General features: G+C 44.1%; 2 protein-coding genes and 1 long non-coding RNA gene across 5 annotated transcripts in view; 2 read left to right on the forward strand and 1 right to left on the reverse strand.

Annotated features, from left to right (window-relative positions):
* LOC123925135 overlaps window positions 1-5,342 on the forward strand; it is a 24,400-nt gene extending 19,058 nt beyond the window's left edge. The window contains exons 4-5 of the long non-coding RNA XR_006814919.1: window positions 3,315-3,490; window positions 5,241-5,342. This is a non-coding gene — a long non-coding RNA (uncharacterized LOC123925135). The remainder of the gene's footprint in view (window positions 1-3,314; window positions 3,491-5,240) is intronic.
* The window catches only part of POGLUT2 (protein O-glucosyltransferase 2), a 13,069-nt gene extending 1,439 nt beyond the window's left edge, over window positions 1-11,630 (reverse strand). Inside the window, exons 1-9 of the mRNA XM_045978297.1 lie at window positions 11,101-11,630; window positions 9,553-9,758; window positions 9,225-9,430; window positions 8,806-8,883; window positions 5,671-5,843; window positions 5,312-5,549; window positions 3,584-3,793; window positions 2,795-2,884; window positions 1,276-1,380 (exon numbers count right to left, since the gene is read on the reverse strand). Coding sequence (XP_045834253.1) covers window positions 1,276-1,380; window positions 2,795-2,884; window positions 3,584-3,793; window positions 5,312-5,549; window positions 5,671-5,843; window positions 8,806-8,883; window positions 9,225-9,430; window positions 9,553-9,758; window positions 11,101-11,282 — 1,488 coding nt within the window. The 5' untranslated portion in view covers window positions 11,283-11,630. The remainder of the gene's footprint in view (window positions 1-1,275; window positions 1,381-2,794; window positions 2,885-3,583; window positions 3,794-5,311; window positions 5,550-5,670; window positions 5,844-8,805; window positions 8,884-9,224; window positions 9,431-9,552; window positions 9,759-11,100) is intronic.
* A 133-nt stretch (window positions 11,631-11,763) lies between these two features.
* Window positions 11,764-22,556, forward strand: part of BIVM (basic, immunoglobulin-like variable motif containing) — a 43,126-nt gene continuing 32,333 nt past the window's right edge. For 2 of the 3 annotated variants that reach the window (XM_046028206.1, XM_046028208.1), the window contains exons 1-2: window positions 11,764-12,132; window positions 17,667-18,266. In XM_046028206.1, the coding sequence (XP_045884162.1) occupies window positions 17,789-18,266 (478 nt within the window). In that variant the 5' untranslated portion in view covers window positions 11,764-12,132; window positions 17,667-17,788. Of the gene's footprint in view, window positions 12,133-13,330; window positions 13,459-17,666; window positions 18,267-22,556 lie in introns of those variants that run through there. The other variant, XM_046028207.1, reaches the window with a different exon arrangement.

The following is a 22,556-nucleotide window of genomic DNA, read 5'->3' on the forward strand; positions in this document are numbered from 1 at the left end:
ACCGACTCAGCCAGTCAGGGGCCCCCGATTCTGGCAATTTTTGTTTGCTTGATGGCTTTAATTCGTTTTATGAACTTCCAGCACTGATGGGTTAATACTGGTGAAGCACCACTTCTCTAAGGGCTAGTTACTTAGTGGCAAGTCGGTACTCCCAATAAACAAAATAAAAACAAAATAACCAAAACTCTGATTTGTAGCACCTGCTGTTCTCATGGTGACTCTCCCAACAGGCAGATTCCAAGCTACTGGAAATTAACTAGTGTGTAAAGTTCCTGAATATGTCAGTCAGTGAGCTTGTATCAACTGCTTCCATCACACCACTGGGAACAGTGGTCACTTTATTCTTTTTGAACCTCCTTGTGAGACAGGCATAGTAACTGTCAAATCTGCCTTCTCATCTTTAGTCACAATACCAAGTTCTGAGTTTGTCCACTTAGAGGCACGAGGATATTGCTTAGAATAACGTCAAGCCTATCTAGTTTTATATATATATATATATATATATATATATATATATATATATATATATATAAAATACATAGATATGTGTGTGTAATATATATTGTAATTTCATACAATATATGTTCATTCAAACAAAAACCAAGTATAATGCCATATCATGTCTTTACACACAACCAGACGATGGAGACTGGTTTTTGGTCCTAACTTTGCTATAATCCAGCTAGAGGATTCTGAGCCAAATTCTTCTTCAGGCTCACTTTTTTAACCATAATATGAAGGCATTTACTGGGTGAACCCTAAGGTCCTTAAAGTCTTTTTTAGCCTTATAAGTCTATGTGAATCTGTCTTTTATAAATGAAATCAGTATGCGCTGCTATCAACAGAGATTGCTTCTTAAATGAATAATCTGATAACATGAATAATCATGATCATATATTTTTTTAATCTCTAAACTGAGGTAATGAACTTTGCCAAACCTATTCCACGTGATGCATGTGAAAATACTTTTCAAACTGTAAGCATCTATTCAAATGCTGCGTGATCTGAATTCTCAGATCATGTGGTCAAGTCAAGTTTCCTCCACTTTGCCGGGGTGGAGGGGCCGGTGGGGGTTCCTGTGTCTTCTCTCTTCTCTGCATGTCAGCGGCCTCTCTTCGGCCTGGTCGTCCATGGCATCTGCCCGGTGGACTGAACTGTGTGGAGGCCCCCAGAGGAGCTCAATTACTTGTTGTCTGACTGAGTATGTAAAGGAACGAATGAGGACTTACTCTTACTTTGACAGTTCTTACTCGGACATTGGCCAGTTCTGGTTACCTTTTTCCTATGGCACGTGCAAGGGAAGAGGTCCTCCTCGGCCTGTTCTACCCTCTTCATGCCCTCTCGGATTTGGGGCTCCCTCACTTGCAGACTGGCATATTCCTGTGTAAGCAACAATTCAAAAGTGTTCTTAAAGTACATTCTTCCTTTACAAGTTACCTACTTGTAACTTAAAGTACATTCACCAAATTCGATGCACTGGAATTTGCTAGAATATGCTCCTTTTAACTCATATGTGACAAATTCCGATAAGCAAAATTCTTCACATTCCCCTTAAAAGCCCCAACACCAGAGCTTCTGTCCTTTGGACCCTGGCTGCCTATTGCCAATGGACCTCTTCTGATTCTATCCTTTATTTCTATGACTGGTAGGGTTTGGGTTTTACCACCGTCTGTCTTGAAGTGAAAATAATTGTGCACACGATCTCCCGTAGACTGGGAACTTCAGGATAGAGCATATTCCCACCATGGCCTGCACAGCCTCTACCTTCGTTTATAACGCACTTGCCCTGTTTAGGCTCTGGGCTGGTGATGATGCCCTAGTAAATCCAGTAAGAGTGAACGAACACAAGCCCACTGTGCATCTTTAAGAATTCAGACAGTAAGTCCCCTGATCCTTCAGTTTACACATTTCACCATCTCCATCACCATTTCCATCCCTTCACCGTCCCCTGGGGAGGTGAGAAAGGGGGAAGGGGCCAGTGCAGACCAGAAACAGACCAACTTTGTTCTGTAGCAGAGTCTAAGATTTGGCACTCAATACTGACAATTCTGGGATTAAAACAAAAATCTTAATTAGATCTAGTAGTGTTATTAGCAAATTACTTGTTAACTATTGTGTTTTTAAAAAATGGCCTTTTAAATGATCAGATATACTCTGATTATCCTAAGTGCTTAGGTCCAAGAAAACACTTTCCAAAAGACACCATGGCTCATAGGGAGTTAGCATTATAGGTCTGAAGATACTGGGCACTGTATAGACAAGGAACTGGTAAGGCAGCAGCAAGAGAGTACAAAGAGAAGATACAGATTTGCAAACAGTAGCTTTGTAGGATCAGAGGCCAATTTCCTAACCACGCAGCCCAGAGTGGGAACATTAAATACTTTTCCCACATGTTGTAGCATTCTCCTCTAGCTAATCTGTGGTTTTGTAGTATTTTCTTTTTTTCTTTCTTTCTTTTTTTTAAAGATTTTATTTATTTATTTGTCAGAGAGAGAGCAGAGACAGAGGGAGAAGCAGGCTTCCCACTGAGCAGGAAGCCCGGTGCGGGACTTGATCCCAGGATTCTGAGATCATGACCCAAGCCAAAGGCAGACTCTCAACCAACTGAGCCACCAGGTGTCCCTGTAGTATTTTCATTATTATTTGATGTTGATCCCTGGTTTTTGCCCACGTAAGTATATATACATATCTCTCCTTATACTAATATACTTTAAGAAATTATTAAGTGAAATATTATTTGCTGCTAACATGTCCAATTACAAATTGTATGTCTATTCTCGTAGAAAGTACTGACCTGGAAAAGTTTAAAATAATAACAGAATATGTCATCACCCATGAGATTATTTCTTGCAAACTCCTGTCCTGCTTTTGCTATCTTCTTTGCCTATGGGAACAATGACAACAAAAGCCTTTAATGAAACACATTTTTTTCCCCATGCAGACATATGCAAACTGATGTTCAGAATCCATGTTTAGAGGGACAAAGGCAGGAGGAATATCTTTGAGGGTAGTCTTATGTGGTAAAGGAACATTTAAGAGGGTATGCTCAGATTAAAGGAGGTTTTTTTTTTAAGACTTGAAAGCGTGAGGAATCATACTGGACCTTCTAGAATTAAGCCTCTCTGGCAGAGAGGGCATACATTAAATGGAGTCACAATGATCTTGTAAAGTAAATGCAAAAGTTTAACACACTGCTTTAACACTTCTCAGCAATTCGTTTGAAGTGTACTTCATGCAATCCTGCCTTTTAATCTACAGCCGTTAGTTTTTCTTCCTGCTGGACTGGCCATTCTTAATTTTCATATTGCTAGCAGAGATGAGGCAGTGCTTGGGGCTCCGACCAACCTGCCCAAAAGAGAGAGTGTCCTTGAGGCCAACGTTGCAGCTTTTCGTTTCAAGTGCAGAGTGGACAGTGAACCCAAGCCCAGACGTCTGTGCTCACCCCGACGGGGCTGATGCGCGCCATGGGGAGGCGGCGTCCCATTTACAGGTAAGGGTCCATATCTGAGCATCCTGAATGCTTTTCAGGGACAAGACGTTTAAAATGAACCCCTGCTATGCGGGTAGAAGAGACTGACCTTACCTCTTCATCATGATCTTTGGCCCACTGGAGCTTTTCTAGAAGATCACTCAGGTTGCTTTTGATGGGAATGTAATGTTTCCAGGGCTGCAGCTCGTTGTAGAAGTGCTCATAGTAGATGGAGTCCTGCTTTAGCACAACACTGTCACCAACGAGGAGATAGGGCAGGCGATAGGCGGCGACAGTGCCATCGACGTTTATTTGATACTTATGCTGCAGGACAGCGGTAAAATAAAAGCCGTCATTAGATCGCCTTTCTCCACTCATGATTCTCCTCCTCTCTCCAGCTTGAAGCCTCATCATCTTCAGGTGCAAACTGGCCAGATTTTGCCCTCCTTCCCTGCTATGGAGTAAATGCTAGCACAGAACACCTGACCTAGAGCTAAAGGCTTATTGCAGTGCTCTCCTAAATTTCCCAAAGGGGCCACGAGTCTAACGTTAAAGCAGACAATAAAATCGTAAGACTGCTGTCCTAGGAAAGACAAATTTATCATGATTTTGTAATCCCTCTACTGCTTTACTGATCACCTGTGCACACTTGAGGACGGCAGCCTAGGCCATATTAACCATCCCTTTTACACACTAGAGGGCTACACGCAAGTCCTGAGGAAAGCATGTTCCTGGGGTGAGAGCAACTATGAATAAAAATATTCACAGAGGGGTGCCTGGGTGGCTCAGTGGGTTAAAGCCTCTGCCTTTGGCTCAGGTCACGGTCCCGGGGTCCTGGGATTGAGCCCCGCGTGGGGCTCTCTGCTCTGCAGGGAGCCTGCTTCCTCCTCTCTCCCTCCCTGCCTGCCTCTCTGCCTACTTGTGATATCTCTCTCTGTCAAATAAATAAATAAAATGTTTAAAAGAAATATTCACAGAGCTGTTGGTAATCACTTAGTCTTTAGTTGTAGCAAATGCAACAGGCAGGAATGAAGCAAAGACATGACAGAACATTCCCTGAAGGGGGATGGCTGATGACAGCTCCCTCGGGTTTTATGGCCAGCTCTTTCAAAAGTCTTTGCGATATGCAGATGGAGAAAACACTGACAATTCAATTTACGGCATTGTGTAGGTCTACCTGCTGGTGCGTAACCCATAGTAGAAAACGTGGCTATCTACAGCACAGACAGAGCTTGCTCATCACTTGCCTTTCGACCTACAGAGGACAGATGACTACCTTTTGTCCACCGTTCATTCCATGACATGGGTCTTTAGAATACGCTTAGTGGTTTGGAGAAAAGGGCGGTGTCCCACTGCCTAGCAGACAGAGCTAGAAAAAGGATCCCTCCCCAGGAAACATGAGCAACTCGCATTTTAGATACAGAAAGCCCTCCCTAATCCCCAGAACTCCTAGGCTATCATTTGGGTGGGTTTCAAGACATTTCCCCATCTTGTATCTTCTTTAGACTGTTGTGATGTTCTGGGAGAAGTATCTGTAAAATCACATACATGTATTTAATGATAAAGGATTTGGAGCTGAAATGTGCTTACCTTGAGGGTCAGTTGGGGAAAAAAATTCTAGCTCTACCCAGGCCCCACGCTCCCTTGCTGCTTATATTTAAGGTCAAGTCTGGGTGCTCGGTATAACCCACATTGCCAAAGCGGTCCCTGGGAGCCGCTTTGAGGTTCACTAAATTTTGTGCTCATGTCTCTCCCCCCCTATTGTTTATAGGCCTCAGTTTTCCTCCCCCAAATGAGGACATCTGGAAAAACAAAAAGGACTGGACACAGCTGATGTCATACCTTGAAGAAATCAAAAAATGAAATGTGTTTCACAATAGGACCGTACAGGCTTTCATCATGTTTAAAGAAGAAGAAGTTGGTGAAGGCAGCGTCTATGAGTTCCGGGTGTTTCCTACTGAGCTTAACCAGTTCGAGCCTCTCTTTGCGGCTGTCGCGCCCTCTCCACACAGCGGTGGAGTTCTTGCTTTCCCAGGGAGGGCCCGTGTTAGCTTGCACAGACATCATGTCCAGACTTACTCTGGAAGACAGAAAGTGCAACAGATTTTGCTCCCAAACCATCACAGCGCAAAGGTGGCTGAGAAAGAACTCAGCAAGGAAAGAAAAGCAAGGCTCTGGGTCACCTTGGACCCATCTCTCACCGGCCCATGGTTTCTAGAACAGAGTCTGTCAAGTCGTAGGTCGGCATCACGATATCCTTGGAATCCGTGGAGCCACACCAGGAAAAGATTGGATGAATGTGTGAGCCGGATTTCTTCTTTTCCAAAGGCCAGTCTCCCAAATTCACAAAAAACTCCACATCTGGCATCTTCACCTGGAAAAAGAAAGTGAGGAGCTTATCTACATTAGCCGTAGTGGATAATCCCGTCTGTGGGTCAATGTGTGGGGAAAGGCAGCCTCGTGCATGCAGTCTTTCCACCCCTGCTTGGCCATGTAAGAATGGGTCTCAGGTCTGGAACACTTCTTTGCCAAGAGATAGAGCCTCGCAGTCTGGGCTGGGCTCACCTCCTTGTGAGCGAATGTACTTCTTGTTCTGCTTAAGCGCAGCTGTCTGTGGCCCTCAAGTTGCCCAGCCTGCTGTATCTCAGACCCCACAGGAGGGTCCCGGGACAGGGCTTGGGGAGCTGATCTGCAGGCCCAGGGGGACCGCCACACAGCAAGGGACCGGATCCTGTTCCCTGTCCTCTGCTGGAAGTGCATGCCACAGTCCTTGAGGCGTGTATGTGTGCTGTCTGTTCTCAGCAACCTCAAACCCCGCACAGGTTTCTTCCTCGGTTTGCATTTACCTACCTTTTCACTTTGGCCGGATTCACGTAATACCCTCCCCTGAAGCACCACCGACCACCCAGTGAGTGGTGAAACACAAGAAAAATGAGAACTTGTAACAAATGAAAGACCAACTTTACAAGCTCAGGTGACGATAATCACCCCAATCTGAATAGTGGGTAATTGTTCAGAATATTCTCACATATATAAGCATACTAGATATCCTTTGGGTGGACGTGCAAATTGGCCATAGACTGGCTTCCAAAAGAGATGAAAGGATAAAGTTCATCTCAGTTCTAAGGCTGCCAAGAGACTCGAGGATGATCAGAGACAGAAAGGGAATTATTGGAAAATAGTAACAGCTCAAAGCACTGGGACTCTAACCCTAGTTCTTGGTTAATGAGCCAGATGTGCCCATTTAAATTATATATATATATACCCCCCCCCCCCCCGGCCCGACAGTGGAGGGACCAGAATCTCAACTCTGGAAGCCCAACATCAAAGCCAGCTCTAGGGGTTTCCAAGCTTGACCACCTCTACTGACAAGTGGCACAAGTGTGTTCAAAGAACCTGTTCTTTTTTTTTTTTTTTTTTTTAAATCAAGTCATAGGTAAATGCTTGGGGCTTTGGTCAGTCTGAGAAGCATCTCGAGAAACTGGAGTCCTGAAGAATAGTCTTATTTTTCCATGGATTGACACAGATAAGCAAGGAAAACTTGCCAGCATCCTGAAGTCTTCGCCGAAGGAGGCAGAATACAGGTGCTTAGTAGCTGCCTATCTTCAAAATCAACTCACTCTGAGTGCGCTCAAGCTTGAGAAGGTACTGACTTTCCGTGAGTAATTCAGTCAAGATATAGACACAGATTATCCAATAAATTGTTATTAAGCAACCAGTAACAATATGGGTATAGTTTTCCCAGTCAGCCAGTTTACTATCACTGAGAGTTCTGGGGATTAGGGAGGGCTTTCTGTATCTAAAATGCGAGTTGCTCATGTTTCCTGGGGAGGGATCCTTTTTCTAGCTCTGTCTGCTAGGCAGTGGGACACCGCCCTTTTCTCCAAACCACTAAGCGTATTCTAAAGACCCATGTCATGGAATGAACGGTGGACAAAAGGTAGTCATCTGTCCTCTGTAGGTCGAAAGGCAAGTGATGAGCAAGCTCTGTCTGTGCTGTAGATAGCCACGTTTTCTACTATGGGTTACGCACCAGCAGGTAGACCTACACAATGCCGTAAATTGAATTGTCAGTGTTTTCTCCATCTGCATATCGCAAAGACTTTTGAAAGAGCTGGCCATAAAACCCGAGGGAGCTGTCATCAGCCATCCCCCTTCAGGGAATGTTCTGTCATGTCTTTGCTTCATTCCTGCCTGTTGCATTTGCTACAACTAAAGACTAAGTGATTACCAACAGCTCTGTGAATATTTCTTTTAAACATTTTATTTATTTATTTGACAGAGAGAGATATCACAAGTAGGCAGAGAGGCAGGCAGGGAGGGAGAGAGGAGGAAGCAGGCTCCCTGCAGAGCAGAGAGCCCCACGCGGGGCTCAATCCCAGGACCCCGGGACCGTGACCTGAGCCAAAGGCAGAGGCTTTAACCCACTGAGCCACCCAGGCACCCCTCTGTGAATATTTTTATTCATAGTTGCTCTCACCCCAGGAACATGCTTTCCTCAGGACTTGCGTGTAGCCCTCTAGTGTGTAAAAGGGATGGTTAATATGGCCTAGGCTGCCGTCCTCAAGTGTGCACAGGTGATCAGTAAAGCAGTAGAGGGATTACAAAATCATGCACTAGAACCCTGAGAAAATCACTTTATACCAAGGAATAGGATTTGGCATACAGTAAGCCTTCTCTGGGCTCAAAGTGGGTTTAGTACTGAAACAATTTTATTTGAAGACATTTTCCCTTATAAGGTATTGCTGTGGGTTGAATCCTGTCCCCCCAAAAGATAAGCTGAAGTCCAAAACCCCAGTATCTCAGAATGTCCTTATTTGGAACTAGGGTTGCTGCAGATATAATTAGTGAAGTTGAGGTCATACTGGAGGGGGGCGGGCCCCAATCCAATATGACTAGTGTCCTTGCCAGAAGGGAAGAAAGAGACATACGGGGAAAGCCGTGTGATGAGGGGCAGAGGTTGGAGCGAGGAGGCTGCAAGTCAAGGAGCCCCAAGGGTGGCCAACAGGTGGTGAGAAGCAGGGACAGGAAGGAAGGGTCCGGTCCTACAGGTCTCAGGGGGGTGAGGCAGGGGACGTGGTCCTGCTGACATCTTGCTCTCAGACTTGTAGCCTCCAGAACTATGAAAGAACAAACATTTCTGCTGTTTGCAGAACTCTGTGACAGTAACCCTAGAAAATTCATACAGGTAGCCTATGTGACATAAAGCTCCAGAACAGTATTATAATAAGGTTCCAGAATAGAACACCACTGATGCTATTATTTATTTTTTTTAATTATATGGAAAAACCTGGGCTGAAACTGTCTATTAAACCTAAGAGAAAAGAAACACTTACTTTTCTAGTCAAAGAAAGTAGTATGGCATCCATGAAAATTCGAAAACCTACATGTTCACCGTGAGTCTTGATATAAACCTAAAAGAGAATTGAACCTGTATTAAGTTAATGGTTTATTTTCCATCACCCTTATTTCCATTTTGTTTATTATGTTAATCTAAAAGTACTGGCAGGTTTCATTGAGAGAAAGCTTATCACAATGCTCCTCAGAATGATTTTTTTCTAAAGATTTTATTTTTATGTTTGAACCCACAACCCTGAGATCAAGAGTTGCACACTCCACCAACTCAGCCAGCCAGGCATTCCACACAATGGTTTTCAATAAAACTCTGTAGCTACTTTGAGCTATATGGTCAGAACAAACAAACAAACAAACAAATCAATAAGACAAACAAGCAAACCTTAATCACAAATCATACCTTGTTATCCTTCAGGGTATAATGACATAAGCTTTGTCTTTGTCCAAATCTTTTTGGGATTTCTTCTGCAATCTTTTCTGGATCAACAGCAGGGAAATATGCTAGATCTCTCTGAATCTGAGTAATGGTTTCTGGGCAGTTCATCTCCTGTAACCAGGTTGCGCTATCTTCCAAAGGGCAGTCACAGTTTTCATGGTAAACTGGCCCTAATTACACAAAAGTAACAAAGTATCACAGTAACAATTTCACTCAGCACTCAGAACACCTAAGAAATACCCATTGGGTGGCTTCATAAATACTGCTGTTTTAAAATTATGTTACAAATTACCTTTTAAAATATATGGAGATTTGGCAACATGTTGACCTTGGAACTTAACTTCTACCTTCAGATTTTTGTAGCTTGCATACATTCTGTATCTTACTATGAAGGACCCATCCTTTCGGTCTAAAACCTGGACTCCAACTCTAGTGAACTGCTCTTCTGGTGCCGAGATTTTAATCTGGAACACCTTTTCACCCGGAGAAGATGGGAACCTGTCATGGAAGAACGGCGAGATACAGAGAGGATTTCAAGGCACAAATGCACAGAGATTGTGCTCTCCAGTCTGTGACCCTTAGTGTTTTCCTCTATACTCTCCCCTTAACATGCTTGCTGCTTCTCTCTTATGCTTATAGTACCAGAATGAATGCGATGGATCAGAGATTTAAAAAAAGGAGGATGACAAATGTCCACACATAAACATTTCAATAGAAAATTGCAAGGGGAAAAAAAAAAAGAAAATTGCAAGGGAATATGTAAACACTACATATTTATATAAACCTAGAACCCACTTATGCATTCTATACATACAAATATTCTTATCAATCTACTATCTATTTCATGCAACTGGAAATTTGCCTCTATAGATAATGACTTTTTGAAAAATCTCTCTCAAAAAGAGCAGTGTTACAAATCATGCTCAGCACAATCATTGAGCATGATTGTGTATCAATCTACATGCTCAATTGTGTAGAATGATACACAATCTACAGGCAAAAGCCAGTAGATTGTGTATCATTTAAGTGACACTGTACAAAAGGTGTTTTTCTTTTTAAGTGAGTGCTTTTGTTATCAAGATTCTGAAGATGGTATTTAGTGCCCCCAATTGTTATAACCAAGTGACAAAATTTATAACCCCCCCCCCCCCCCCCCCCCCCGCTTTGGAAAACTTCCTGGAAGTTTTTCTTAAAATACCCAAGATTTTTTCCCCCCTACCAAATATACATGGTCAGCATCCACCAATAAAAAAAAGACAATCATTTCAGGAGTATGCGAATTCTAAAACTAAGCTTTCAGTTATTTTAATTGCTGGAATGCAGTGGAGTGAAATAATGTTCATTACAAACAGGTAGGAAGATTCACACTTTGATACATTCCCTCTCAACTGTAAAATTTCAAATAGTGCTTCGTTTTTCTTTCTGAGTTTCAAATCATGCTTATCTGCGATGTCTCCCTGAAAACAGAGGGTAGCCCCAGAGAAAGATGAACCAACTAAGTTTTTAACAGCTGGGTTTACATTCCTTACAACAGCTTATGCAAAAGTAGGTGGAAATAGTACTTCCCGCAAAGGGCAGGGGCTTTGTCTCTCCAGTTCTGTGTGAGTTCCCATCAGAACAGCCAGGAGAAGAGCCAATCTGGAATTACTTCTAAAGCTACAGAGAAAAACTGATTAGGACGGGGAAAGGCTGTTACAACCAGATGTGGATAGCATCCAAATATCCTGGAATTTAAACTGCTGTGGAAAAAAAAGAGTTCTTGGGCGGCTAAAACTTAAAAGGAGAAACAGTACATTTTAACTTCATTCCAGAAGAGTTAGGGAGCTGTTTCTCGACTTACTTATTTCCCGCTGTATCCACCGCCTGAATGTAGAAATAGCGTGCAGGAAGGACGACAGCAGCCTTTAGCCCGGGTCCCCATACTTCGCTCTTCTCCGGACTGAGTCGCCTCTCTCCGCCGGTCTCGGCAAATGCTGGCACTGTCCCCAGAGAGAAGCAGTAAAGCAGCAAAATGCTAAACATTTACAAGACCGACTCTCAAAATGATCCACGGATAAATGAAGTGTAAGAAGGGGTCGGAACCAGCCGCGCCTTGGGCGGGGGAGGGGGGCCCCGTTGGCTGATCAGGGCAGCAAGCACGATTCCAAAAGATGTCCCTTGCCGTGCAGGGCAGGCGCGCGGGTCTCCACTTTTCCCTAGGAAAATCACAGGCGCAGCGCGGGCTTGTCCGGCTGATGGATGCCAGTCGCTTTGCTCAGACGAGCAGGACCCACGCTACTCCTCCGTCTCGGGACAAAGATAAACTTCTGTTGCTCCTGCAACTGGAGCATCATTGGGGCGAATCCGTCTCAGGTTCCAGCCCAAGGTGCGGGGCGAGGGGATTGGCCCGCGTGTCGGCCGGGCTGAGTAAGGCCTTCTCCAAGTGGCTGGCTCCGTGGCGCCGGTGCTCAGAGGCTTCCTGGGACGTGTAGTTCGCGACAGGACCAGCGGAAATCCTGCCAGGTTTCACCACCTCTCACTCGTTTATTTACTTTGCGGTCACCGCTTTCTGGGACCAGTTATATACTAGATGCCCAACAGAGTGGCGTGTGGGGACACAGCTAAGATTTTAAAAAAATTGTCACCATATCCTCCGCACGTGCAGAGGGCAGGTATAAAACGATGGAAGGAAGGTGTTGTCAATGATATCTGACAACCGGTCGCCGGGCACCGCCGTCCAGGGCGCTGTCCCCGCGCGCTCCAATGGGACAAGAGACGCCAGCCCCAGGGTAACCAGAGGCGCGTCGCGGGCCGCGCGCGGGAAGCTGTGATCCGGGACCGGTGCCGGCTCTGAGGCGGCCGCAGCGACTCGACCCCGCCGCACAGGCCAGAGGTATCCGGGGCTGGCTGTGGGCTGGGCGGAGGTGGCGGCCCGCTGCTGTGCGCCCAGCGCGCGGGGCCCTCCACCTGGCGCCCGCGCGCCGCGGCCCGGGCCTGCCCCGCCCGCCCGCTCTGGACGCCGCCTGGGCCGCCTTGATGGCCAGGGGCCGCGGCCTCTCGAGAGCCCCGGGGCTGTCCGAGTGGAGGCCGCTGCATCCGTGCCCGTCCTCCTCCCGGGAAAAAGTCGGCTGAAGAGCTGGGCCGCAAAATGGGGAAAGTGTTAGGGAAACGAGGGTCGGGCGTTCTAGGGAACAAAGCCTGTCTTGGAGATGCAAGACAGGGATCCTGCCCGGCGCGGGTCTCCAAGCCACGCGAGGCAGGGCCTGGACCGTAACGTGCGGCGACCGTCCCTTCTTCCCCATATGCCCGCTCTGCGGCCAGGGGGTCACCAGGAGGGGTCACGGTCAACTCCGGAATCGGACCCAGAGCCTCCAGCTCTCCCTCCCTCTTCCCTCTCGCGACCCTTGCCAGCTGCTCCGAAAACCCAATCGGGCCGATTGGCTCCGCCGGCCAAAGCCACCCTTGGTGGAGGCCCAGGCGGGGCTTTTCTGTTTTCTGTTTTTTTTTGTTTGTTTTGTTTTGTTTTGCAATTGTCTTGAGTACTGATATCAACTGGTGCATTCAAAGCTCGAGTCGGCTGCTCCCCCTTGGCTCGGGGCCGTAACTGCCCGCGTCCCACCCGCCCTGAAGCCTCGGGCGCCGGGAGCCTCCTCCCCGGCCGGCTGGTTGGGGGCGGTCACTCCGCCCGCCTCCGCCCGCTCCCTCTAGCGGCCAACTCTGGCTTCCGGCCGGCGAGGGAGGTGAGCGGAGGGGTCCGGAGGCCTCGCTGCGGGGACGGGGACAGGGGGACGCCCGGCTCCGGGGAGCGCTCGTGGGCCAGGGAGGCCGCGCGAGCCGTGCAGGCAAGAGAGCGCGGTCTCGCTGCTGCTGTCGGCCGGCGCCGCCTCCGCACACATCGGCTGGGCGCGGCGGGGACGAGCACGCGAGACTGTCGCCTCGGTCCCCGCGGCTTCTGAGCCCGGCGGCGCGGCGAGCTTCGCAGAGTAGGGGCGGGGAGCTCCGTTCGCCTGCCGGGAGCCTGGGTTAGAAGCTGCGGCGGCGCGCGGGAGGACCCGGTATCCTTCGCAGGCCGGCGGCCTCAGCCGCGGGAGGGGCTCGGGTCCGGCCCGGCGAGGGGCCCGGAGCGCGTGGGGCTGACACCGGGGAGAAGCACCCAGACCTGACCCGCTGGGGATTAGCGGATCTGGCCCGGCCTCGGGGCGCGCGTATTTCACCACCAGTAAGTCACTTTCAGGCTCCTGCGTCTCGGTGGCCTTCCGTGCAGAATAGAGATCGTAATAGTTGTCCTATGGGGGAGGCTTCGCTGGAGACACTTGAGGTCTTCGTTCCCTAAGCAAACTTGATATTTAAGCACACGGCTTGAAAATACAAAGCGAAAAGAAGGTAGCCTAGGCGGTGAATATCGACCTTAAAAATGGAACGTTTATTTTACAGAACAATTCCTTCTAGGGACTTCTAAAAATCGTTACTCTAGGGGTGCATTTTATAACATTTCGTTCACTCACAGTTAAACTGCGAGTTGCTTGCCCCGTGATCGGAAGAATACATCATTCAGTTCAGCCTTACGTCCTGCAATCAATCATTACTTGTAGTATTTTAATAGAGCATCGGCTCTCTGTTAACTCGAATCTCACAGAGGAGAAAAAGAGGCCTCTTGGCTAATAGTCCGGCTCCTGATTCCTAACGCCTCTCCTAGTAAATCCTGGAATCTAAACTCCTAATCCAGAGCTTAAAATCATGCCCGGAATGATGTGGGCGCTTAAAGGTAATTATTTGTTGATGAGACTTTCATAAATGACTATCCCTAAGGATAACCCTGGCGAACCTTGTGGAAGACGTCCAGAGAATGGAAAGTTGGGAAGAGCAAGGGAGAGGAAGAATGAGGTGGAGCTAAAGGAAAGGACCACGGGCCACACAAGCAGTTGGCTTTTTTCTAAGAGCAGAAGGTTTTCGGGTGGGGGTGGAATTGGGAATGGTTGACAAAATTAGGAACAAAAGGAACTACAAGATAGGACAAAATGGTGGGAGCTACAGGCTATGTAGTGGACGGACAACCTGATGGTGTTAGAGCTCAGTGTTTCCTGAAGCTATCATTATAACGTAATATAGTAATTGCTGTCTCTAATGATTCTGTTATCAGTAATAACTTGTGCTCAGTTCACTTGTCGGAAAGCCTGGGGACATGATAACTAGCACCCTTAGACTCAAGCTGTCGTTGACACGAGGAGAACAGACATGGATCTGGCAGAGAATAAGGAAAGAAAATAAACTGCAGCTGTGCTTGGGTCATGGGATTTGGATAATTTTCACTTTCTTTTCATTTTTTAAAGATTTTTATTTTTTATTTTTTTATTTGACAGACAGAAATCACAAATAGGCAGGCAGGCAGAGAGAAGGGAGGGGAAGCAGGCTCCCCGCTGAGCAGAGAGCCCAATGTGGGGCTCTATCCCAGGACCCTGGGATCATGAGCCAAGCAGAAGGCAGAGGCTTTAACCCACTGAGCCACCCAGGCGCCCCAATAATTTTCACTTTCTGTGTAATATCTTGGTACTTTGCAATATCTTTTTGTCATTTGTTTTACCTCTATGATAAAAATCTAGATATATCACACAGTTTTTCAAAGAGAAATTTCCTTAAACAATGGTTCAAGTGAGAAAGTTTTCAGACCACTGGTGGCTTTTATTGACAATCAGTATAAAATATATCCCTACATTGATGGTCTGCACTTTTTTTTTTGTAGAAGTACAACCAAAGAGATCACTCTAGTTTAGTGACCGTTATTTAATAGCAAAGTCCAAAAGCAAACAAAGCCAGACGGTTAAACTTTTTATTCATCTAGTGCTACATTCTTTCTTTTCTTTAGCTTGCAGAAAGCACAGTCCTACCTTTTATGTTCCAATGCACTGATTTCTTTTGCCTGTGTTTTTGATAAGCATATTCAATATATGTTCCAAATGAAGCATCCTTCATCCCTACACTGCCACACAGAAGCTGGGCCCATGGGCATAATTCCATTAAATCTGAGGATGGACGCTCTGGCAAGGTCAAAGCTAAGCTGGAGATGAAGAGATAAGATTAGTGCCTGGAACATTTCTATCTCCCTCCTCTCCCCACCTGACCCAGACTGACTCCAACACCCTTGGGTCACCAACCGTTACTTAGCAGGACCCTATGTCATGCCTCACCCTATCATAACCCATCCATACACCCCCAACACCACAGATAATAGCTACCTATGCCTACCACACTGGCTCTTAGAGAAAGGCATGAGGATAACAGGTCAGTAGAAAATGCTCTGTGAGGTCATCTGCTAAGAATCAGAAACTGACTCCTCAGAAAAGCCCAGTTTGGTCTGTGTGACCTCAGGCACTGACGTTCTCTTTGTATCTTCCTCCAACATGACCATGACGCCAGGAGATTAGGAAGAAGACGGCATAAAAGCTTCCTGTCTAGAGATCCCCTATAAGTACTCCTAGGATTTCTTGAAAAAAGTTTCCAAAATGATACTGTTGGGGTTTCCATCTTTGATGGTGAAGCTCCAGCCAATTCTTCCTGCAAAGAACTATAAACTGCACCAATTACTAAAAAAATCATTACGTGAAAGTTTGAATAGAGGGAAAGAATTCCTTAAAAATAAAGATAATGGGATCTTTTCTAGGATATGTGGACTCCCCCTGTACCGAACTCCGTTGCTTTAAATTACACGAAGGATAGGCATTACGTCTACTGGTTTCTCCTCACAGACTTTGAGTGATCATGACCCTGTGGCAATCATTCTTCTGTTTTTTCTTTCTTTTTTTTTTTTATTTTATTGATTTGACAGACAGAAATCACAAGCAGGCAGAGAGGCAGGCAGAGAGAGAGAAGGAAGCAGGCTCCCCGCGGAGCAGAGAGCCCGACGCGGGGCTCGATCCCAGGACCCTGAGATCATGACCCGAGCCGAAGGCAGAGGCTTTAACCCACTGAGCCACCCAGGCGCCCCTCTTCTGTTTTTTCTGATTGCCTTAGTGGTTTTTGTCGTTCAGTATTTGTGTGATGGGTTATGTAGAATGATTTTTCTGTAACTTATGAAAATTACTCTAATTTTTTAAATAAGTGAATCTGTGGAGATATTAAGTAGTAAACATCAAACTGGTCACCCAGGGGTGGGTTGTGTCTCTGGAACTACATCTCTAGAGTCCTGCAAAGTGGCCCCACTCCGCCGGGCGCCTGCATCGAATACCCTCTACCACCTGTAATGGTCTGACTTATCAAGGTCTTGCTTTTGTATAAATCTTCAGCTTCCTCAAATGCCCTTTGTTGCTTTTTGAACTGTTCTCTGTTTTCTTCCCTAAAGGAATTGGTGTAGACTTGAAAATCAGTTTTTCCTGAGACTGATCAGAAGTTAGTGACTATTAAGTATAATTGATCGTGGTGATGAATGCACAGCTTCATTGAGATGAAATTCACACACTATATGATTCACCTGTTTAAAATGTCCGATTTGGTAGCTTTTAGTATATTCACAAAGTTGTATGTACATCACCTCAATCAATTACAGAATATTTTCATTACTCTAAAAAGAAACCGTTATCATCCTCAACCTCCGCCTCCCTCCCAGCCCTAGGCAACCCACGAATCTAATTTCGGTCACTAGAGACTTTAGGCAAGCCTAAAAATTAGGCTCTGGCAGGATGGGCTTCCTTCATTGAGTGTCATGCTTTCAAGGCTTATCCTTGTTGTAGCGTGGGTGGCTGCTTCCTTTATTGTTATTGCCTGAAAAATATCCCATTGCTTGGATATACTACATTTTATTTATTTTTTTTATCCATTCATCAATTGATAGGCCTTTGGATTGTCTCTCCTTTTTGGCTATCATACATAATGCTGCTTTGAACATTTGTGTGGATGTATGTCTTCATTCCTCTTAGATGTGTACTTAGGAGTGAAATTGCTTGCTCCTACGGTAACTGTAAATGTTCCAGGAACTGTTTTCCAAAGTGACTGAACCGTTTTGCATTTCCATCCACAGGGTAGGAGGGTTCCGTTTCTCCACATCCTCAACAATCCTTTTTATTATCTATCTTTTTTGATTAGAGCCATCCTGCTGGGTATGACATAATGTCTTGTGGTTTTGATTGGCGTTTCCTCGATGTCTAGTGATGCTGAGCATCTTTTCATAGGTTTATTGGCCATTTCTACACTGTCTTTGAAGAAGTCACTATTCAGATATTTTGCCCATTTTTCATTGAGTTCTTTTTGTTACTGTGAAGCATTATTGTAAAATAATGTTTTAATAAGACAATGACCAGCGATTGTGGCTGTAGGTGTATAATGTTGTAAAATAAATATTTATTGGATGAAGGCACATGAAACACTTGATCCATTTTTTAGTGCTTTTGTAGTCTCTAGTGGATTGTTGATGTTTCTTTCTCCTTCTTTTCTTAGGAGCCCATCTTGCAGCTCTCAAGTTTCTGTAGAATGCTGTAAACAATTGTCACAATTGGTTTTCAAGTCATAGAAAGAGTTGCAATTTCTCCTTTGTAACAGAACTTTTCTGGTTGCATTCAATGCCTAACGTTGCAGAAGCAGAAAGGGCAAATGAATCTGGAAATGGTGAGCACAAATCCGAGAGAAAGTCTCCTGAAGAGGATCTACAAGGTGCTGTTCAGTCTTTCTGCACTCGTGCCTCGGGGGCAGCCTTGGATCACAAAGGAGATGGTCATTACCCGTGGAGCTGTCCAGTGACCCACACTCGGGAGAAAATTTATGCCATCTGTTCAGACTATGCCTTTCTCAACCAGGCAACCTCAATCTATAAAACCCCAAATTCAACCCGCTCTTCTTGTCTCCCTGATAGTACCTCTTTATCTGCTGAAAATAATCCATCAAGATACATTGGCATCCCAACGAGTACATCAGAAATCATCTACAATGAAGAAAATAGCTTGGAACACTTATCCAGTAGCCTGGGCAAGCTACCTCTTGCATGGGAAATCGATAAATCTGAATTTGATGGGGTGACCACAAATTTGAAACACAAATCAGGTAAGGAAGGAGGCTTGAATTTCACATATGAAAGTAATCAGAAGAAAACATAGCTTGTTTAAGCTTACATTCAACACAGTTTCCTTTTATAATGCTGAACAAGGAACATTGCTGTCTGTTGTCTGTCTTTGTAGTTAAAAAATAGCTTTGGGCAGAGGACATTTAGTTCATTAATGGGTTATCACTGGAAACTTCACACATAACCTGTGCATTTTGAGAGCTTTGAAAAATCTAAGAATCCTGTAAAATACAGTTATTGCAGATAAGTATGTGGTAGCTTATAAATGGTTCATGAGGTGGCTGAAATAACATACTACTATTTTGTGGTTTTTCCAGAGACATGAGCTCATCGTTTCCAACTAAACCTTTCATTTTCTTTTCTACCATATGACATTGTGGCTTTTTCTTGTGAAAATTTTTTGAGCACCCAACAAGGTCTCCAGGTACTGCTGAGTAGGTTGTGTACTGCACAATTTAAGAGAGGACTATTCACCTAGGGTGCAACACACAGCCTTAGCATTTGCAGTGTCGTGGCCCTGTGGCAGAAACTACTGCTTTTCACTTCTTTCTTTTGAACTTACAGTAATACGGGATTTTTATGTGGTAGGTACTCTTATCATCATTTTATATAAGGTAAAGAAATTGGGGCTCAGAGGGGATGATAAGTTGCTTGTGGAAAGTTGATGGCTAGTATGAGGCAGAACTAGGGTTTGTATTTTACTCCTAGGAGTCTCTGACCATTTGCTAAAACCTCCATACTTCTTGTTCATTTGCCAGATCAGTGTGTTTCACAGAATATTAGGTAAATTTGTAATTCTCAGTGTGTTGGGGGGGGGTTTCACTTTGTGTCTATTTTTTATGGGTGATTGGTCTATAATTTTTTCATAATATCTTTTTTAGGAGTTAGCATTAGGGCTATGCAGGTCTCCTGAGACAAGAAGTGATATCTCTTGTTTTCAGAGGGGTATTAAAAATCTCTAATAATGGTGATTATGGACTTGTCTTGATTCCCATTAATTCTGTCCAATTTTAATCTGTCCATTTTTTCTAAGTTGTTGGTTTTGTTGGCATAAAGTTATTTCTAATAGTCCCCTTTATCCCTCTAATATCTACAGGGTCTTTCGTAATAACTCCTCTTTCATTCCTGATACTGGTCATGTATGTTCTCTCTTTTTTTTCTGGCTAGGGCTTTATCAGTTTTGTTCATCTTTTCAAATAACCAGTTTTTAGCTTCGTTAATTTTCTCAGTTGTTTGCTCACTATTCTACTCATTTCTGCTTACTATTTTCTTCCTTCTGCTTACTTTGGGTTTACTACAACGTTCGGATTCAAGACTTTTCTCCTATGAGCACTCAGTGCTTTAAGCTGCTCTGTGAGGACTGTTTCAGCCACGTTCACACATGCTGACCTGCCTTATTTTTATTATCACTTGATGTAAAGTATTTTCTAATTTTCCTTGTGATTTCTTCTTTGATACATGCATTGCTGTTTAGAACTGTGCTGCTTAATTTCCAAATATTTGGGGGCTTTTGCTAATGTTGATTGCAAATGCCATTCCATCGTGGACGGAGGACATAAGACCTCAGTCTTTTAGAATGGGCTGAGACTTGTTTTTTGACCCAGCATACAGTCCACGTTGGTGAATGTACCAGGTGCATCTGAAAAGACTGTGTGCCTGTTCTGTAGTTGCTGGGTGTAGTATTCTGTAAATATTTACTGGATCAGTGTTTGAGAATGTTTTTCACATCTTCTAAGTTTTCACATCAGTTAATTTTTGTCTTGCTCTATCAATTGCTGAAAATGGAGTGTTAAAAATCAATTATAATTGTCATCTTTTCTGCATTTACTTCTGTTGATTTTTGCTTCTATGCAATTTGAAACTCTGCGATTAGTGCACACACAATTATGATTTTTATTTCCTCTTGTTGCATCGACCTTTTGTTGTTATGAAATGTCCCTCATTATTCCTAGTAATAATTGTTTTTCTGAAAGTGACTTTGATATTATCTAACTACTCCAGCTTTCTTTTGACTGGTGTTTGCATGGTATATCCTTTTCTAGTCATTTACTTTCAACTGTATTTTTTTTATATTTAAAGTCCATCTCTCCTACTCAATCATAAAAAAGGATGAGATGTTGGCATTTGGCACATCACGGTTGGACCTAGAGGGCGTAAGTCAGACAGGGAAAGACAAATATCATATGATTTCACTTGTACATAGAATCTAAAACCCGAAACTAATGCATAAGCAAACAAACAAAAAGCAGAATCAGATCTGTAAATACAGAGAACATAATGGTGGTTTCTAGAGGGGAGGGGGTGGGGGATGGGCAAAAGGGGAGTGAGAGATACAGGCTTCTAGTTATGGAATGAACACCTCATGGGAATAAAAGGTACAGCACAGGGAACAGAGCCAGTGATTCTGTAATAGGCTTGTGTAGCGACAGATGGTAGCTACTTTTGAGATGAGCATAATACCTAAAATCGTTGACTTACTATGTTGTGCTCCTGAAACTAAGGTACCGTTGTGTGTCAACCCCATTCAGAAAAGAAAATACATGATTCATCTTCCTCTTGATAAAAATTTTATAACTGAAAAAAAAAATGCATGTGCCTTTCTTAAAGATAGCTTTTAAATATAGTCAATGAATTACTTGTTTCAGGTATTGTTTCTTTTAGTTCTGGAATTTACATTTTTTAAAGTAGTTTTTGTTTCCTATCTTGGATTTGCCATCTTTTCATTCATTTCATTTTCATTCATTACTGGAAGATTGTATCTATCTCATAATGTCTATTACTGGAAGATGTCTATCTCATAAAGCATAGTTATCATACCCACTTTAAAATCCTTGTCTGCCAGTTTTAAGATCTGGGTCATCTCAGAGTTGGTCTTATCTTTTTTTTTTTTTTTCTTTTTCTTTTTCTTGAGAAGGTGTCACATTTTTCAGTTTCCTTACATGTTTAATAATTTTGAACTGTATCCAAGGCACTGGAAATGTTGTGGTGATTTTTGATCTGGTATATTCCTCCAAAGAGTGTTTTATTTTATGTTTGTTCATTTGTTTGTTTTTAATTTTAGCAACATGGAATTTGGTTTGACTAAAACTGCCAGTTTGGTCTCTGGAGGACATTTCAAATCTCTGTTCGATTTTTTAAGCCTTAGCTGTGCTGTTTGGGGTCTTCTCTGTGCATGCGTGGTTCCAGGATCAGCCTAAGATTTGGGCCAAATGTATACATAAAATTTGAGTCTCTCCTTTTCTGGCTGTTTTATTTCTGGGGCCCCCACCCACCTTACTTTCCAGTGACAATGATTGCCCAAAACTCTGTCCCATGGTTCCTCAAGTCAAAAAGATGACAGATATTCTCTACTTATATTTGCTATCCTCAGGCCTTTCTCTAAAAGCCAATGTGGTGACTAGAGGTAGGTGTGTATGTATGGATGTTTCTTTGGTGTTGGGGCTAGATGGGTGTGCTAGGGGTAGGATGAGGACTGGAAGAAGGAATATGACAGTGACAAGGGAAGGTGGGCAAAGGCTTCTGGAGTTGATGAGACGGGGAGACAGAGTTTGGCTGTCAATCTGTTATGTCCCCTCTCAAGCTTAGCTTCGACTTTGCCAGAGCATCCCTCTCTCAAACCGCATGGAAATTTGCCTGTAGGACCAGCTCTCCTTGTGGCAACATGGGGATTTCATGAAGGGTGCACATATAGAATGCACACTTATTTAGCCCAGGGGCCTCCTAGGAGTAGAGTAGAAGGGGACAGAGGGTAGGCTCAGGTAAGCTTTAGAGGAAAGTATGTGGGTCCAGGCACTCTGGGGGCTGCTGGAGTCAGATCACCAGGCTCCGTTAACCTCTAAGATTTTAAGTGGGTGGGAAAACCACGTAGGGCATTAAGGGATTATTGGGCAGTGAAGACATGGGAAATAGATTTTCCATCTTCTTACACCCTAAGATGTATTTTATTAGTGAAAGAAACTTTTCAGAATGAGACTTAACTCATGTTTGCCAGTGGTTGTTCAGCTCTGTAAAAATTTGTGTTCTCTGTGAAGACTTAAAGAGAATAGCTAGAGGAAATGGGGAGAAGCTTGTTTCTGGATATTATAGTGTTTGTCATAATGACATCTTATAAAAATCAGAGAAATCCCCTATGTCACAAGAGTTTCTGAGTTCCAGCTGGTTTGGGTTTTATTGTAGAGCAATTTGAATGAATGAAACAAGCCCCTTTCTGTGTCTGTTTTCTAGGCATATATCTATATACTCTATGTTTTATAATTATCATGACTCATAAA

The sequence above is a fragment of the Meles meles genome, chromosome 14 (assembly GCF_922984935.1).
Source record: "Meles meles chromosome 14, mMelMel3.1 paternal haplotype, whole genome shotgun sequence".
NCBI classification, from domain to species: Eukaryota; Metazoa; Chordata; class Mammalia; order Carnivora; family Mustelidae; genus Meles; species Meles meles.